General features: G+C 40.2%; 1 protein-coding gene across 1 annotated transcript in view; it reads left to right on the top strand.

Annotated features, from left to right (window-relative positions):
- The window catches only part of PCNX2 (pecanex 2), a 153718-nt gene that overhangs the window by 106150 nt on the left and 29247 nt on the right, over nt 1-18321 (top strand). Inside the window, exons 24-25 of the mRNA XM_057368443.1 lie at nt 7903-7961; nt 10302-10517. Of these exons, the coding sequence (XP_057224426.1) occupies nt 7903-7961; nt 10302-10517 (275 nt within the window). The remainder of the gene's footprint in view (nt 1-7902; nt 7962-10301; nt 10518-18321) is intronic.

Here is an 18321-nt window from a genome sequence, read left to right as displayed (position 1 = left end):
AATGAGTGTAAATTGTTCTTTGGAAAGTTGTGCCCTATTCTCCAGGGGCATTTGTGGCCATGGCTCTGGCACTGGGGGGAGAATAGAGAAAACCAAAACGTTTGAAGAACAAAGAACATCTTTGTGCGTACTTCAGCCTTAGTTCTTCATGAGTTCTCTGAAGTTACATGTTACTCATTAAATTTACTCTTCTAACTGTCTTCTCAAGACCCTTCCCTGTCTGCTCCCTGCTCTAGTCTTGAACACCACCAGTGCTGTCCACGGACTTGGAGCTTCAACACGTTCCTGGTTTGGGACTCTTTAATCCTTTTCAGTGTGAGGCGTTGTAGAGTGACCAAGTCACAGCATTCAGGTGTGGGAGGTGTTGCTTCAGGTACAGCCCCAGGCTAAAATAAGCCCTTCTAAAAACTACCCTCCCTTCAGTGTTTTGAGTTGTGAGCTCCCCTAGAGCAAGTGACTGTGTGTGCCTCTTTGGCCACTTGCCATAGCACAGAGCTGTGCAGCCTCCTCTCCAGCCCAGCCCTCACCTCATCGCTTGACTCCACATTTGGAGTCACACTGAACTGGGAAAAAGTAAGAAAGGATCGGCAAGGAAAACCAGGCACCTTTAATCAAGTAGGTCTGGTATTAAAGTAAGTGTTTTCGGAGTTGCCTAGAGTTTCACACTCAAGGGAGGCTCTACAAAATTCCCGGATGTTGTTTTTAACTGTTTGGTGGTATCTCTTTAACTGGTAACATCTCTTCTTCTCAAATTTTTGCCCCTGGCAGTCAATAAAACAAATTGAGGCTAATTGAATAGGAGCCATATGTGTGATAATTAATTGGGAGTGGATTCTGATCCAGTGCTCTGTAGTTCCCTGCCGAGTTAAAGATGCATTCACAACTGCAATTCACGGAATCATTCTAAGAGGACAGAGCAAAGACAGAAGGGAGACATCAGAAAGGGAATGCATGCTGAGATCAGGAGGAACACAAGTAGAGATCAAAACYGTAAGTGGGATAAAGGGAAAGGGATGGGTGGGCAAAAAGGAAAAGGCATGCAGTGAAATATCTGAGGGGGTGACCCAACACCCCCAATTGGTAAGCAGGAACTCAGACCTATAGAGGAGAAGAAAACATAAGCACGTTAGAGGAGGGCTTTTAAACATGTTTGGAAAGGAAGGCAGCAACAGGACATAATAGAAAGATGAGAATGGACTCCCATCAGAAATAGGGCACATGTCTTATTTTAAGGGCTTATATGAATATACAGTGGCACTAAAGATTTATAACGCTGTTCATCTGATCATTAGCTTCCAAATTATGTAAATCTAATGAGACCAAGTTAACTCATGAAATTCCTGTCATGTCGAATGTTGGAAACCCCTTGAAATGGGTTGACTGCATTTATAAGAATAAGTGTTCTCAGCAAGTGTTAATCCCGTTCACTTGGATAATGTGCATCATGTCCTGTTTTAGATTTAACTGAATCAAACATTTAGGGGCAAGCTGAGGTTCAGAGTACTAAGCTCAAACCTTCCATTTAAGGAGATTCTTATTCAAGTCACTTTTGTCAAAATGTGGAAGCTGGTAAAGCTGCAATCACAGAGGAGATGTTCAGTGAGTGTAATCATTCTGACTGAGGTGATAATCACATTGTGTACAGATAACTGCAGGGAATAGTTCATGCTACAGCATGCTCAGGTCTYGGTTATCTCCTGGTGTACAAGGGTATGCACTGGACCCAGGTTGCCTTGCAAAATGTAAACTATCTCTTCTTTCTGAGGTAATACAAAATGCAGGATTGTGTCACCATTGCCACTGAGAATTGCCTCTGAAACTTTGTGCAAGTTGGGACTAGGTAAATACTGGATGAAAGTTAAAGGGTTTTTTTTTTCGTTTAAAGTCCTCTGACTAGCAGTGTTTGCTTTCAAAATACCACAGATGTTTTCAGATGTTTCAGAGGAGTACTGTAGAGGATACCAAAATGAATGCTGTAAATTATTAACATTCTCAGCAGTCCTTAAAGTAAAAAAAACAGTGGTATATAGAAAGTTATCCCTCTTTTAGATTGGATTTTGTACAACTGCACAATGGCAGTTGCAATTTTTGTTATTCTTCAGTGTAGTGTCAYTGATGCTGCACTTGCAGCTTTGCAGCATTGGAACAGCTTGGTTAGCTTCTGTTTTGCATCTTTTCATCTTTTGGTGAGAAATATGGATATGGAAAATCCTGAAGTGAACTAAACTAGTATTTCTGATTAAGGCTTTCTTTGGAAGACCAGTCTTTGACTTAATCTGGTATTTCCTTATACTTTCATGCCATCTTTACCTTCTGATTTTATTAAGCAGTCACCTTGAGTCTGAAAGTGAGAATTAAAATATCTTATATATTTGCTATTTTAATATTGCCCACTAAAAAAATCATGGAAGCACTTTGTTATCAGCAGTAAAGAATAACAAGAATGAATTCTGAAATGCCTTGTTGTCCTTTCCTCCTTTTATGATGTTTAAACAATGTGTCTCTCTTTGTGTGGARTAAAGGAGAAAAACATCTTGGCCTCATTTGCTGAAGCAGCTCCCCACATTTGTTTTGGTTTTGTTTTTTCTCCCACCCCCATCTGTTCTTGCTCTCTCTGATGAAAACTTCATCAGGATATTTCTCATCACCTCCTTTCTACTCTCCAGCTCCTCGCAGTTTCTCAGGCTTTTGCTACTTCACTCACAGGTCCATCAGTGCAGAGCTCAAGTGAGTCTGTCCTGTGGAGCTCTTTGCCCAGGGCTGGGCACAATGTAGGACCTTTCCTGTAATCTTTGTGTTGGCTCATGATGGGAAAAACAGAAGAACCACACTCATCTGTGCTATCTCAGACACATGTTTTTGTGTAATGTAAGTAACACATTTGCTTTTAAATGGAAAGCACTTCTTTCAACTTCAGACATCGAGGTCCAGCTGTGAAGCAGAGTCCTGTGCTAAGCCCCATCCTTACAGGAATCTTTACAGCATCCCAGAGCTTTTTCACTTAGGCAAGAGTGASCACTAACATCTCTGTGCTGCTGGCTTAATATTTCCACTTCCAATGCTTCTTGTATTGCTTAGCATRAAATATCTGAAGGCAGTCTTTAAATGCCTTTTAAAAGAAAAAGCGTATTTAGACAAGGGGAAGAAATTTAGTAGCACAGTAGCTAAATAAGACAAAAGCGAGAATACTGAAGACATTTTAGTAAAGCATTACTGAATATTTTAAAGTACACAGATGCTTAAATCACCTGAGTTGCAAATAAGAGGTGAATTCCCCAGCTAAACTTTGAATGTCAGTGCACTAAGGTGGCCTCTTTAACCCGTGTTTGGGCACTCAGCTTTTGATCTTAAGTTCACATCTTGCACTTTCATCCCCATTGYTGCTAAAGCACAGAAACTTCCAGACAGGTGTTGGGAAATGCCAAATAAACATGCTGAATAGTATCTCAGTAGATGACTGCAACTCTGGTTTTAACACCTCCTCAAAATAAACAAACAGCAACAGAAAAAAACAAACCAAAACCTCCAAAACATTAAAAAACCCAAACAAACAACAAAAAAGCCAAATGAACCCAAGAAGTTCTCAAAATCAATTATAAAAACATTTTTAAGAAGTAAAGAAACTCTAAGAAYAGGAAGCATTATTGATAATAAGACCTTTCTATGTTTTGAAAGGATGCTTCAACAGCTCTCCCTTTAACAACTGGGACTTTTATACCTTAGCCCTCCCCCACTTTCCTAGTGTGCAATCAAAGCCACTTTTTATTSTTGACAGAAGAAACAATGGCCCAGTCAGGAAAGAAGAGGAATAAGAGAGCATGAAAAATAAAAATCAGAGCAAGTGACCAGAAAGGAGAAATTGCTTGCATTTTGAAGAGGTGTSTCTGTTAATATGAGTTAAACCCAAGACGTATCTTTCATGCAGCTGCCCAGAAAACCTGGGCAGGGTTGCACACAAARGGGCTGTTAGCCCTTGTTGTAAAAACCACACTGAAATAATTCTGTGGTTTTGGTGAAATTGATTTAAAACTACTTTGGCATCCTTCCTCTTCCAATTAATACCATTGCTTTTGCCTCTGGTGTCCTTCAAATATTGATGGGTGCTTGCTTATTCTGCCATGTCATTCTCCTCCTTCCTCACATGGTAGACAACTGCTACTGTGTTTTTAATGCTAAGCCTTTGTTTATAGAGCCAGTAGCATTAGGCATTCACATGAAAATACTGATTTTTTTTTTTTTCCAGATTCCCATGAATAATCATAGGGCTGCAGCACAGTMAAGTTTCTCACTGTTAAATTTGCCTGTTAGATGTCATGGAAAAGTGGATTAAAATTCATTGGACACAGACAAAGAAAAACTTTGGATCAATCCTAGAAAGGCATCTCTGCATCTCCCAGAGGGGAACTGCTTTTTTTTTTGTTTTGTTCTCTTTCAAAGTAGAAATCCTCTTCTACACAGTTGGAGTCCTGGAAATCTTGAATTTGTGTTTTGGGGTAAAACTCAGCGGCAGCAGCAGCAGGGCAGATAGAACAGCTGGAATTTTATTTTGATCTTCTTGAAATAATGGTTTATTTAGCATCATTAAATCAGCGATKATTTATTTATTTATTTTCCTCAAGTTACCCAATTCTCAGCATACTCTCTGTATTCCCTAGACTGCCAGAATCCCCCTCATCCTTCTTTTCTGTCTTTCTGAGGAAATTGGCAAAGTGGAGTGGAASAAGGAAATCTTTCCAGGCAGTATGTTTGGAAAAGAGAATATAGGAAGTGACTTAATCTTTTTGCAAAGGGAAGCAATGRTTTTAATGACATGAACAGCACTATACAAAACTGTGGGTTATCTCAGTGTCCATGTAAATGGGGGATTAAAAAAGTATGAAATAGATATTTCAGGAACTAAGCAGGATGTTGATTTAAAAGTTGCTGAAAACAGTCCAACCCAATCACTTTCTCTCTCTAGGGCAATTGCTGAAGGACCTGTACTTGGTTTGCATAGAATAATGCAATTCAGGAAGAAATTCAATTACTGGGCTAATTATCACCTTGGATGAGTGGTAGCAACCAAATATCAAGCAGGAGGCCACCAGAGAAAAGCCCAAATCACCTGCTATTCCCAGACGTTTGCTSTGAGAGGTCCTAGTTGAGAAGTAAGGTTGTTGCTAGTTTGATTGTTAGGAGCAGTGGATTATAGTTTAATCCAATGCAAATTCCCATTGCCTTCAAGAAGATATAAACACAGCTTTAATACCTAATAATTGTAGAAGACTTTTAAAATCCAAAATCAATTACCTGACTGCATTTATTCATCTAAGCTGAATTTGCGCACAGAGGTTTGCTTTATAAGCTGTCTMTATTATTCATGGTCTTTTAAAAATAAAGTAAAATTACATTTCATGATACCTGTATAAAGATTCGAGTTTTTCTAGTAGTGTCTGAAAAGGCAAATCCTTGTCTCATGTCCAGGACCCATGTTTTAGCTGCTTAAACAAAGCCTTAACAGAGCTTGGTTTTGTTTTGGTGTTTTTTTGGTTTTTTTTTTGTTGCTTGTGAGAGCTGTTTTATTTCCTTCCCTTCATCCCAGTCAGGCTGCATCATCTGTCTTGGAGTGTCCCAAAACCCTTGTGATTTCCCCTGATTGTTTCATGCATCTTTCTGTCAAAGGAAAAAAGAAGGGAGGAGGGGAAAGAAATAGAGCCAGAGCTGCATGCTAGGCAAAAGGATTCCTGTTTATTATAGAGTAGAATTTTCTGAAGTACTGGCTGATTTGTATGGGTCTCAATATGCCTCCAGAACAGAAATGCTTTATAGGTTGGTAGGAGACTGGGGTAAAGAATGGTATTAACTTGTACCTTACACCGTCACACTGATTTCAGAGGAACTAAAAGGTAATAAAGCGTCTCATAGTCTTATAACATGTGTGTTTGGAAATCAGCAGTGCTTCTCTGCAGAGAATAGAAAATTGATTGAATTCCATAAGCTAATATTTATGCTTACTCTTGCATGTGCAGGTGGATATATATCAGGGTGGAAGAATTCTGACAACATTTTTGAAGTAAAATAATTTTTTATATTCTGGTCTGCTTAGAAAGCCCTTCCCCCTCCATTGCCATTTTCTGTTGAATAGGAAATGAAAATTACAGTTACAATGAGCTGAGACAACTAGAAGCAGGAAGATAAATAATAGCTCGAATAAAATGTTAATCTATGTAGATAATATACTAATATTAATTACAAATCATTTTAATTAAGACTTATTTTCTCAATCATACTTTTTGCAAAGTAAAGAACATTGCTTTTTAAAGAAAAAAARATCAGTTGTTTTTGGTGGGGAGTAAAACTAAAACAATTCTGTTCCTCTTCTGGCTGTTACATGGAAACCTGTGTGCAATTTTTCTGTTGGATGGTATTCCACGACTTTTTTTGGGAGGTTGTAGGGAGTGGATGGAAAGACTTTCTAATGCATCAGTGGCACCCTTCTCCCAGCTGGATTCAGCATGAACTTACAGCTTCAGCTCAGAAGCTTCCAACTTTTTTAATAACCCGTGTATTGACACACAAAATCCTGGAACCAGTACTGAGATGAGTCTCTGCTGTGATTCAAAGACAACATTATCTTTATTTACAGCATCCATTTTCAGTGTTATTTGGGCTATTTGAAAACCTCTCCTGTAACTGATACCCTCTTTGGTGCCATCTTCTTTGGGGCACATCTTCATCTCTCACAGCGAGAAGTTAAATTCAGGCTGTGTAGGTTGACTGGTGACCCACCACCCTGCCCAGAATCTCCACAGTGTCCTGTGCTCCCCACCCCAGCCAGTCCCACCCAGCCATGCCACCCTCACTGCATTTTGATCAAGGACACGATGAGGGCCACACTTGGGTGTCTCCCTTGGATCCTATGCCAAGGAAAATGATGTTGTGGCATGGAGGACAAAACTTTTGAGGCAATATTCTTAATTAAATCCTTATATACCTTTGCCAGAACAGTATTTCAGGGAAATTGATATTTACTATAGCATTTTTATTGGCCAGAGTTTCACTTTTACCCCAAGTACCTGTGAGTGCTTGGGAGATGCTTTGGACCTGGTGTTGAACATTTCTGCTCACAACAATTATTCCCTTCTGTTTAACACATACTGGCCCACAGCAATTTACTCATTCCTTATTTTCAGACTTTATTAGTGTCTTTTGTTGCAGGTAGTAATAAAAAGCTCAATCCAATCTACCTTTTTAGTTGCTTTCTCTTTTGTAACCATTTTTCCTGTGATATTTATATTCCCCTCCTGCAATGAAAATSCTGAATAGGGAATGTGCCATTCATAAGGGTGACACGGTTAGTACTTGCATGAATTAAGGCCTTGTAATTTACTCTTTTTCAAGCAGTAAGAATGACCAGAGACTCTCTTGTTGCTGCCTAGTTAAATATGAAACTAAGTAAAGGATTTTTTTGTTGTTGTTTTTCCATAGATGTTACACCCCCACAGAAATGTTTTTACTCAAACAAAACTTCTTGAGTCCAGCTGTTTCCCTTAAGGCTTAGAAGGAAAGAAAGACTGATTAAATATTCTTTCTTTTCACTGTTTTGTTGGCACCTGACTGATCTCTTTCTGGAGCCAGTTTAATTATTTAAGTGTATAGTGTTGTATATTATCACAGATGCCAAATTCTRAATGGATTGTGCCCTACAAGAAGGAAAATGGGGAGACAGCGTGTGCTGATAAGCTACAATATCAACAGAAATACTGACCTGAAATAACTGTATATACCTGATGAACAGATTAGTGTGAACTGTTTAATAATAAAAACACAAAGTGAAGAGATACATTTTTWAAAAAATGCTTATTGTGAGAACTGTTCTTTTTTTTAAAAAAGAGTTGGCTGTAAACATGTCTTTRTTTCTAGCACCAAGAGATCGGACCATTCGAACACCAGACTGGCAATTCAGATCGAAAAGGACGGAGGTATGGCCCGGGAGTTTGGATATCTCTCTTGAATTGCAAAATGTGATGTATTTGCACTGGTGAGGCTTGGCTGAAAGAGATGCAAAGGGTTGAAATGTGGTGGGTACAAACCAAAGCATTTCCAATGTAGCAGAGCACGAGTTTAAGTTGTGAGACCTGATAAGCACATTTCTTCCTTAGTTATGTGTAGCTGATCAGACAGAGCTGCTGGGCTGCCAATTACTGGGTTCATCGTAACATTGCTGTTGCTGTGGAATATGCAACGGGCTCTCCTGCTCGACTCAGGTCAGCTGTGGGCAGGGAAAGGTTTTGGAAAAAAGTAGCAAGTTAGTGGTGTCCCCACCATTGAACATTTTGGGCTGACAGATATCTCCTCTACCTTTTTGAGAGGGGGRAGAAGGGAAATGAGAAAACTTGCAAAAAGAAGAGGTAGGAAAGGTATGGSCTGCTCTGCTGGGTAGCAGTGCATTAAATGAGCACCAATCCAGGACTACAAAGCAACTTCCCATGCTGCATCAAGTGGTTCCTGTGAGACTGGGAAGTGAGAGCAATTTTTGGCACATTAGTGGACACAGGGAACATGTGGTACATCAGCTGACACCCTTCAGTGCCTGGTGGGACAGAGCCCTTTTTGGGGGAAATYGATACCAGTGTTTTATGCCAAAATCCCATCCCAGTAAGAGAAGCCAAGATTTCATTTATGGGGTTCTTCCACTTTAGTGTTCTGTGGCTGATTTCATCTTGCCGCTGAGGTGTCAGGGGTTGTATTGTGGAGTTAGAAGTTTACATTTTAATTGTTACCAGTTTACATCCCAAATCCTTTTTAACCTCATCCATTACATCAGTAACATGAACCAAATATGCATCTTCAAGAAGAAATGGATGTAACCCAGGGTGTCCAAGAAGGCAAGAGAGGTATTAGTAGTTTGAAGCATGAATGGTGCTTTTTAATTATTTATCATTTAAGACAGGGAGCTAAGGTTTTTCACAAGGCCATTCTGTCATCTGATAGCAATAACCTTTAGCATTGTTATATRTGCTGTAGCTCAAGAAAAGCATTCCTTTTGTTATGTGCTTAAAAGACTCATTTCATGACTTGCTTAAATTTTGCCCAAATGCACTCCAGCAGGGGCATAGGTGAGTGTGTCCACATGGACATGGGCGCACACATGGAGAAACTGCCAGGGCTGGGTGCTTAGTGGCCATGGGCATGAAAAGCAGTGTAGTTACTGACCCACTCCTCCTCTGGTATCAAGGAGAAATTTGTAGGGGAAGCCATAGCCTCTGGAAACCTCATCTTCTGGGGATTTTGTCCTCCATGTTGATCTGCTTCTAAATATGCACMAACATAAAAATGCATTACTTCCTGTACATCTGTATCCACACACACTCTCATGCATGCAAATACACCTGCAAGATGTTGGTTTGCACATATATTTGTGCATCAGCATTTTAAAAGTATTGAAGGCAAGACACTGATGCATTACAGAAGAGAAAAGCAGTTCTCATATCAAGCATATATATGTAAAAGAGTAAAAGCACAGGACAGCACCATGTAGGATTATGCAGCACCATGATAGCATTTGCGAAAGGTTCAGTCCCTTTCACAAATCACCATCTTAAAGTGCTCCTTTTAATCCAGTTAAATGCCATAGAGCTTGAAGAGGTGACACTTCTAGACTGTGATGGGGTGTTTTTCACCTGGGCATTTGGTCTGAGCAAAATGTAATTGAACAGTTCCTATTTTACAAGTGGTAGCAATTCTAATGGTGAATTTTTCATTCTTACTCAGTATACTAAATAAAGTCTTAAAATAAATATCCTCATCCTAAGTACCAGCAGATTCTTCATGGAAAAATCCTTGAAAAATTCCTGGAGGACTAAAAGMGAAAAAAATCCCAACAAAATCATTGGAACCTGTGTGACCAAAGTATTTAAATATCTCAGAAAAAGCATTCAAAATTAAGCATAGATAGTACTGAAGTAATGCTGATTTTTTATTTCTTTAGATTAAGAATAGTATATAGTCATTAACTTAGCATTGCAAAGACTTTTAGTGGAGCCAAGAAATTCTTACTGTTGTAAAGCATGGAGGTTATTTGATTGAGTCTGAAATACATTATCACTAATGTGATTTTTTATTTACAATAGTTTTCATATTAACCTGATGCTTTGAAGGGCTACCTAGGAAATGTAGATTATATAAAGTATCAGGAAGATATCATCCAGCTAGGGAAAGAAGATTTAAGAAGGAATAAAAAAGAGCATGAAATTTTATGCAGAGTGGCTTTGCATATTATCATTTATTTTCTTGACAAAAGTGTGCTGCTCTGGTTGTAGGAAATGATGACAATAATCTCAACTCCATTTTTTATGAGCATTTGACAAGATCTCTGCAGGAGTCTCTTTGTGGAGATTTGATTCTGGGCCGCTGGGGAAACTACAACACAGGAGACTGTTTTATTCTGGCATCGGATTATTTAAATGCCTTTGTGCACTTGATCGAAATTGGAAATGGCCTTGTCACCTTCCAGCTCAGAGGGCTCGAATTTCGAGGTAAGGATCCCTGAYGCTTTACATAACAACAAAACCAGCAACAAATCCTGTCTGTCTTTTTAATCTATCACAACTCCTTAGTAGGATGTAGATTTTGAGGACCTTTCTCTTTCTGTCTGTCTAAAAGCTCGGTACTTCTTTGTGTCGTTATTTGAATGTTTTGAAACCTAGATGCTAAGAAATGTAGAGCCATGTTCTGCAGTATCATAACACTTTCAGAAAGAAGGCATATTGAGTGGTTTGCTTGGTTCACAGATCTTTTGAGTAATGCTTTGTTACATTTTCAGATTATTTATTTTCCTCCATAACTATGAAAATTGAAGTTGTTCTTAAAATTATTCAACCTAAAAAACCTTGTCTTTGGGGAAAAAAAAAACCAAAAACAAACAACCAAAACCAAAATAAAACTCTTTCCATGGAAAATATCCTGTCTCAAACCTGCAAGAAGMTAGTGCTGAGATGGTCTCTGTCACACTAGAACAGCAAAGTATAATCAAGGTGACTTTTTAACAAGGCTGAGTGTGAGAAAACAGGCGTCAGACTGGCTCTTGAATGCACAGAAGTGTGGGAGGATTAGAGGAGGAAATAACATGTGTGGGCTCAAGTCTTGACTCTGTGACAGACTCCATGTAGGATGTTGAACAGGTTGTGGTGAGTGCTTCGTGTTCACTTTCCTTCCTGTGTGGTGCAGATGAAGAGAATGCTCTTGTGTCCTAAGCAAAGTTTTGTGGAAAGAAAACAATAAATGGCTGAAAGAGCTTGGTATTGTGTACCTGATCAGATGCCTGTTGGGAACAAATACAAATTGTAAGGAAAAACAACTGGAAAGGAAGAGGCTTTGTTTATCAGCCTTATAATTTCTTGTGTTCATGATGATTGTTGAGGAATACATGGTCATGCATGTGTGGTTCTGAGGCTTGCTTCAACTTCTAAGACATCTGTGCAAGTATTTATGTGTCCCATTTTCTCCTGGTGTGCCCCCAAGGTGAGCAGTGGTGCTGATGTGTCAGGGATAAGGCCTTGCATTCTAACTTCTGAAATTTATCTTTGCTGATCATCCTTTTGTTTTAAAATAGTCCATTGTGGGATTTGAAGCAAACAGAAGAAAGAAACCTCCTTCACACTGAAATTACATGAGTTTTGTGAGGTGGTTTTTTTCTTTCTTTATGTGGCTGCCCCCCTGTTGCTGGGTCCCTCTCTATCATCACCATCCCCAGGCAGTAGAAGTAAAATAAATCTTGGAAACAGATGAAACCATGAGAGGATGCTCAAGCCACSTGCTGGCTGGATAAAAAGACCGGGGCCTGGCAGACAGGCATAATGAACTGGAAGCTGAGTGGGGAACAACTGGATGGTTTTGTTGCAAAGTGGTTTGGGAAGACTTTCTTTGACGTTGAGCCAGGATCATTCACTGCCAGCAAGTGCCATTTGGCATTTGGATCTGAGAGCAAAGCTCAAAAATTGCAGTGTGCCACCTGTCGAGGCATCTCTGTATTCCCTAAAATCACAGTTTAAGTAACTAAATGTGTCTGAAAATTGACTTTTCCATGCAGATTGCCTAATGCTGTTTAGTGWTAATTAACTGTAGTTAATACTGTTTTACTTTATTAATAGATCCAGCATGTCTGCCAGCTGCCACAGGTCTTTAAATTTGGCTGGGGCAGAGCCCCAYAGCTCCTCATGTCTTTCATGAGCTGATTTCTCGTGAGGAATATCCTCTTTCCCAGTCTTCCTTGCACTCCTCAGGAGAGGCTGGCAGCCTGCAAAGCAGCTCCTCTTTCTTACCTGAGTGTTCGCTGGGCCTGGACCAAGGGAGCAGAAGCAAACTGAACTGGAAAGCAAAGCCAGTTACTGGAGGAGAAGAACAGTAGGGAAATGGTGGTTTCACCTAGATTATCTCATCTTGAGTACACATCTAGTCCCCTATTCCTCTTTACCCTCAGAGTATCACTGGGGGAAGAGGTTGCTCAATGCTAGGAGACAAAATAGTTGGAAGTAGGAGAAAAACAGACTCCCTATCTTCTCTGGAAACCCAGTGGATAATGCTGTTCCAAGGATAAGAGAAGATTTGTGGTTGTTTTGTGTCCGCACAGACGTGATATGTAAGGAAGGCTTCTCTGGTTTTTGGAGTGTCTGGTAGAGGAGTTGTTATGGGAAGGGGAGCTAGGAGTGTGTGTATTGCTGTTCTGTTGTTTGGCCTAGAACAGAGAAGCCATAAAGGGCTGAATAAAGGAATTTACCTGAGACAAAACCAGCTCAAACACGCAGCATTTGCCATGAGAGCTGAACCCCACTGGACTGTGCAGAATGAGTGCCAGAGAAATCACACAAATTGCAAGCCTGCTTAAGGATGGAGTAGAAGAAGCAAAGGAGCCCAGGGGAGCCAAGCAGAAGCCAGATATGGATGCCTGGATCTGCCTGATGCAGGCTGTAACAAAACCCTCGGGTACTCCAAAATGTGAGCGGATAATCTGCTGTGTGCCCAGTGCTGGGATGATGTGCTGACTCCAGAGGGTTTTTTGGTGTCTGTAGGGAACCCATGAGGGCTGGTGTGCTTTAGATAAACTGTTCTGCAGAAACGTGCTCGTCCTGTACGTGGTTCGGTCCTTCTGCCAGCAAAGGGAGCTCTGCTGGGGCTGCAGGCACAGGGGTGCCCAGGCACTCCTGAGTATGAGGAGATAGCAGGGCTGAGCTGAAGGCACAAGTTCATAAGGGGATAAACCAAGGCTATTCAAAGGAAGTTGTGTRAAAGCGTGAAAGCTGAGGCTGAAAGTCTTCCTTAGAAGGCATTCCTCACTCCTTCCTTTGAACAGGATTGCTGCCTGTGGGGCAGGAAAGTAGAGCCAAGCAGCACCAAGAGCCATCTCTGGTGTGGACGGGGCACATTATTCCCYATTTCAAATCTTGCAAATGGCTGATGAATACAGGCTGAATACTGTAGGATTTCTCTTCTGCAGAAGCGAGAGAGTATATGGAGCTGCCTGGAAGCACCTGATGGTTTACAAAGTCAAGTGTCAAAGTTATTAAGCACCAGGATTGCTTTGGGCATCCTGCACTCCTATTTTTAATTGTTTGGTCATGCACTATATTTTACAGGGAACCCTGTTCCTTTCATTGTACCCTTTCAGGTTTCCCACAAGGGGGAAGAAAGGGCTAGAGGAGGAACTTGTAATCTGTAATTTCTGARCTTTGGCTGCTTAACTTCAAACAAGTAGTTGCAATTGAGGGCCCCAAAAATCTGCTGTTCCTTAAATAGGAAATATGTGTTTGCTTTGGAACCGAGTGAATCACAACAGTGTTCTCTGTGACTGTTTTCTGTTTATGACTAAAMCAAAAGCAATATTTGCATTGTGGAGTTCTGGGTTTTCCTATGGATGTCTCTCTTTGTGGCAGCTGAAGAGCTGTGCTGGCAATACTGGTAGTGCCCGAAGAAGGGGTCACAGACCCTTCTGAATTTGAGAGTACTGTTGAGGCACTTGCTGTCTCCCCAGTTTGCAGTCCACCCTGATTGAGAGCTGGCATTATAAGTGACTKATCCAGATGCCTTGCTAACTGTTTGTAACAGAAGCATTTGTCTCAGCTTTTAAATGAATAAACAAACCAAACCAAACGCCTGCAGGCAGCATAAGAAGGTACAGACTGAGCAGATTGAAAGAAGTGAGTCTGCAAATCTGGGATTCCCTTCATCTCTCTTTAGTCCTGTTCACAGTCAGCACCTTGGATGAATTCGTTCTTCACTCTCCTGTTCTGTGGACAGAGAGGGGTTGTGCCTCCATTGTGTCATTCATCCTGTGTGGTGTAAAGCTGGGGGGAGGCTCAAGAGCTCCAGGCTTTGACAGGAAATGCCCAGCTCCTCCTTTATGGAAAGCAAAGAGAAGGTAGTAATGAGCTGAAAGGAGGGGAACACTTCCAAGGAGCTGCACAGTGGTGTGGGGGAATTGAGCCCTTCAGCAACTTAACTGCTGCCTGTGTTAGGCCACAGCAGAATGCTAAAAGCAGCCTGCCAGAAGAAATACATAACATATCATTTAATTTGAAAGGAAGAGATGGGAAAACCCACAATCAGGGAACAAGCAGAAGCAATGTCAAAATATCTCCCTCTCACRAGTTCCCTGTAGAACAAGGGAGATTTAAAATGTTTTCCTGTTTAGTCTGTGTGTCTACAAAGTGTCTTTTGGAGAATATTTATTTAAGGCATTACATGTGTAGAAACTACTTACTGATGGTGTTGCTGAAGTCTTCAGGAACTGTTTTCTAACTCCTGCATGGTATTCTTCAGTCATTTAGTGGATTTCTGAATCTCTGCACGTGCAATATTCATGCTTCACTTGGAACTTCATTAGATGGATCAAGRCAAGAAGTGCAGAGCAGACACAGATGCAGCTGTACACAGTGGAAGGCAGCTGTGGCAGCAGGATGRGATTGCCTGTGGGGCTCTCTCTGTGTTAGCTAGCTGATTTCCCAAGCAAAATGGTGTATAAAAGCAGCCAGCTCAGGCTATGTGCTCTAGGCACAGAAATTATGTCTAATAAGGACAGTTACTCATTTCTGCACCATATGTGTATGCTGCATCATTTTATTACAGTAGCAAGTACATTACTAGTGTAAGGAATATTTATTTGTGTTTGATTTTTTGTGTCTGAAGGCTCTGTAGCACTAGGAAGCATCACTCTTTATTTAAGGAGTGGTTGCAACTTTTATTTTTTTTACAAATCACTTCTTGATGTTGGGAAATAAAAGTGCCCATGTTCATGTCTTTCCTGAGACCACACTTGATGTTCAATATAACATTAAAAAGTATTGATAAATTACAACGAGTTCAGAGAAAAACAGCAATTTTTGATATCCATTGGGAGAGAAGGTTAAAAACCAAAAGTGCAGTGTTTGTGGGAAGGAACACACCCTGAAAGACACGATCCTTGTGAACACTAGAAACATGGACAGAAAGGATGCAGAGGGGTTTCTTTAATCTTGATCATTTAATTGTGAAGAATAGCATGAAACAGAAAGAGGACACTTCATGTTGAATGCAGTAAAYGTTCAAGCCTTTCTAGGTGTACAATGATGCCCCAAAGGTGGAAGCCATCTATGAATTCCAAACAGGCTTAGAATAGTTTCTGTACACATACTAGAATAAATATTTGATGTCTTTTTTCCTTTTTCTTCCTTTCACAATTTTGTATGTATTTATGGGTGCGCTGGAAAAGATTTTGGGAAGGAAAGAAAATGTTAAATGCAGTGCAACCTATTGAGAAAATATCTTTGCCAAAAACAAAATATTGCATCTTGCATTGCATTCCAAAAGATGGGACGTRAGAAGTTTTTGTGGTATTTTGTAGCTGCAAGTTTAATGACAGTCTTTGGAGAATGCTGCTTCCACATGGGCTTTCTTAATGTRTCTCTGTGGGCCAAGAAAAGGAAAGGTTTCTGAGGAGAAGGGATGCCTGTTATTTTACCAACTGATCTGGTTTAAAAACCAGATTGTTTTTCAGACATACAAGCACCTGAAGCAACTGAAAGCCAAACCACGGTTTTATAACTAACAGCTTTGATCTTTGAGAATTGATACTGTTTTCTAAATCCTGACATTTTTCTTTGAAAAAGCTGAGACTATCAGAGCCTATAAATTACTGTTCTTCATCCCAGTTCCACAAGGAAAAGTGCGGGAAGGAGCCAAAAAAATTGCTGGTTTCCAGAATGTGTCTAATTCTGAGGTTTATGAGTTTCCATTTGTAAGTGCTCAGTTCACTCCTCTTTGAGGTATTTGGYTTTTTGTGTTTCTAAAACCATATCTGATGCATATTTCAGTAGAGGATGGCTTTTCAATTATGCCTGCTGTGTTTATTTTGTGTGATAACTTGCTGCTCATTAAGCTGCTATCCTGAGCAGAAATGTTGGTTGAGAAGGAGCCTTATTGATCAGAATTAGGGAAAACTTGGATTTGCAGCATAATCTTGAAGCAGAGCCATACAGTTCTACTGTAATGCATTTATTTGTTAGACGTTCATGTGCTTAATTTTGCCAAAACAATGGTGGGTSTTTTTGTGGAGTCWTCTGTGAGGAGACCTCTGCATAGCTCAGGAAAGGAGTTACCCTAGGCCTATGTACCCTATGTAGTTACCCTATGTAGATTTGCACCCCAGTTGTTTACATGTCAGCAATCCTCAGTGCTAAAGCTGTTGCTACCTTCAGCCATAATAATTAGTCCCCRTCCTGGATGTGTTGTTAAACTGAAGTGCTTTATGGAAATTAAAACTGTTCCTAGAAGTGTGTGGTTGTGCAAAGGATTTTTCTTTCTGGCACCTCAGAACTTGAAAAGTGCTTTTCACTCACTGAGTTTTCAAAATTGAATTCAAAAGCACACTATGGTTGGAATCTTAAATTCTTAAAGGCTGGGTGATCATTTATTTAGGTGAATTTTATTCTCTTGAAGCAAGATTACAGTCTTCAGTTTTCTCATTTCCATTTAGGTCAGATCATTTTGGCAGAGCACAAGTCTGTCCTCAAATCCTGATGTGTCAGGAAAATACAAAGAGCTCCAAGTTCTCACCCTGACTTTCTCCTGAGCTCACACAGGCTGCCCTTGCTTTGTTCAGCTGGCACATGTTTTTCACATTGATGGATTTTTGGCARCCCTCCAGTGTTAGATATCTTACAAATGAATTGGTCTCATCTATACTGGTAAGGGTCAGAGCGAATGACTAAACTTGAGTGAAGTGCATGAGATAATTTTCCTTCTACTGCAGAAAGTATTGTAAAAAAATGTTTCCCCTCTGATTTTGAAATAACTGATTACTAGTGAAAACATTTTCCTGTATTTTAATATTTAATGGTACTAGACTTAATTATATTGCAGGAGTGAWGTGCATGTTCTGTTCCCTGCTCTTTGGTTTTATGAATAATTCTCTCACAGCTGCTTGAATTTGCTATTTTTTTGAGAAGCGATAGAAAAGTTGCCATTTAAATCATCAGCTTGTAGCACATGCAAAAAAGACTAGGGCCAGCCTTCTGTAAAAGATGTACACAAATGCTTGACTTCATTTACTGTGTCCTGTCCCTTCTGGCTCAATGGGTAAAGCTGAGCACATGCTCTTAGTCTCTGCAGTACCAATGTAATGAACCAAAAAGGATTGATGTATGCACTGGTAAATGAAATTTTACAGTAAAATGCCAATCTGGCATTGAAGTCCAGCCAGTGCATTAAGGACCAAAGCAAGCCTCCATTAAGGATGAGACGAAATTACTGGCAGTCATTCTAGAACTGACTGCAAGAACTGGAAGGCAACCAATTGATGTACTTGAGCAGCAAGTCTTCATGTTATCTTTGTGGACTTGAGTCCTTTTAGTAGAAGGTGCAATCAGCAGGAAGAATTTGGTGTTTTGTCAGAGCACTGGCCATGGCTCAGGTTACACCTTTAAACTGAACAGGGATACCCCAGAGGCTCCACAAGCAGTAAAGACACCAAATCCCCAAGGTGGTAGTACCCAAGTCCATCAAACAGCTTTTGTTAATCAAGTGCATGTTTGCCAGATGTTGAAGAGCACAACCCTGATTTCACTCTTTGGAATAAATCTGTAAAACGACCACATGAGCTCCTTTGGTTGTTTCCCAGAGCTTTGTAATAACACAGGCCCTGTTAGAATGACTCTTGCTCCTCAAGTTCAACATTGATTGCACCCTCTGTAGTATAATTTTAACCCTAGCTGATTAAAATTACCTAKCAAAAACAACTGGGAGGTATTTTAACCTGTTGAGTTAGCTAAGAATGCAAATAATGTTCTGGCATCATCATCTGTTTGTTAT

Source organism: Malurus melanocephalus, unplaced genomic scaffold (genome assembly GCF_030028575.1).
Source record: "Malurus melanocephalus ecotype Western Australia unplaced genomic scaffold, MMel_1.1 scaffold_92, whole genome shotgun sequence".
Lineage (NCBI taxonomy): Eukaryota > Metazoa > Chordata > Aves > Passeriformes > Maluridae > Malurus > Malurus melanocephalus.
Note: the sequence above shows the minus strand (reverse complement) of the source record. Positions and strands in the feature narration are given on the sequence as shown.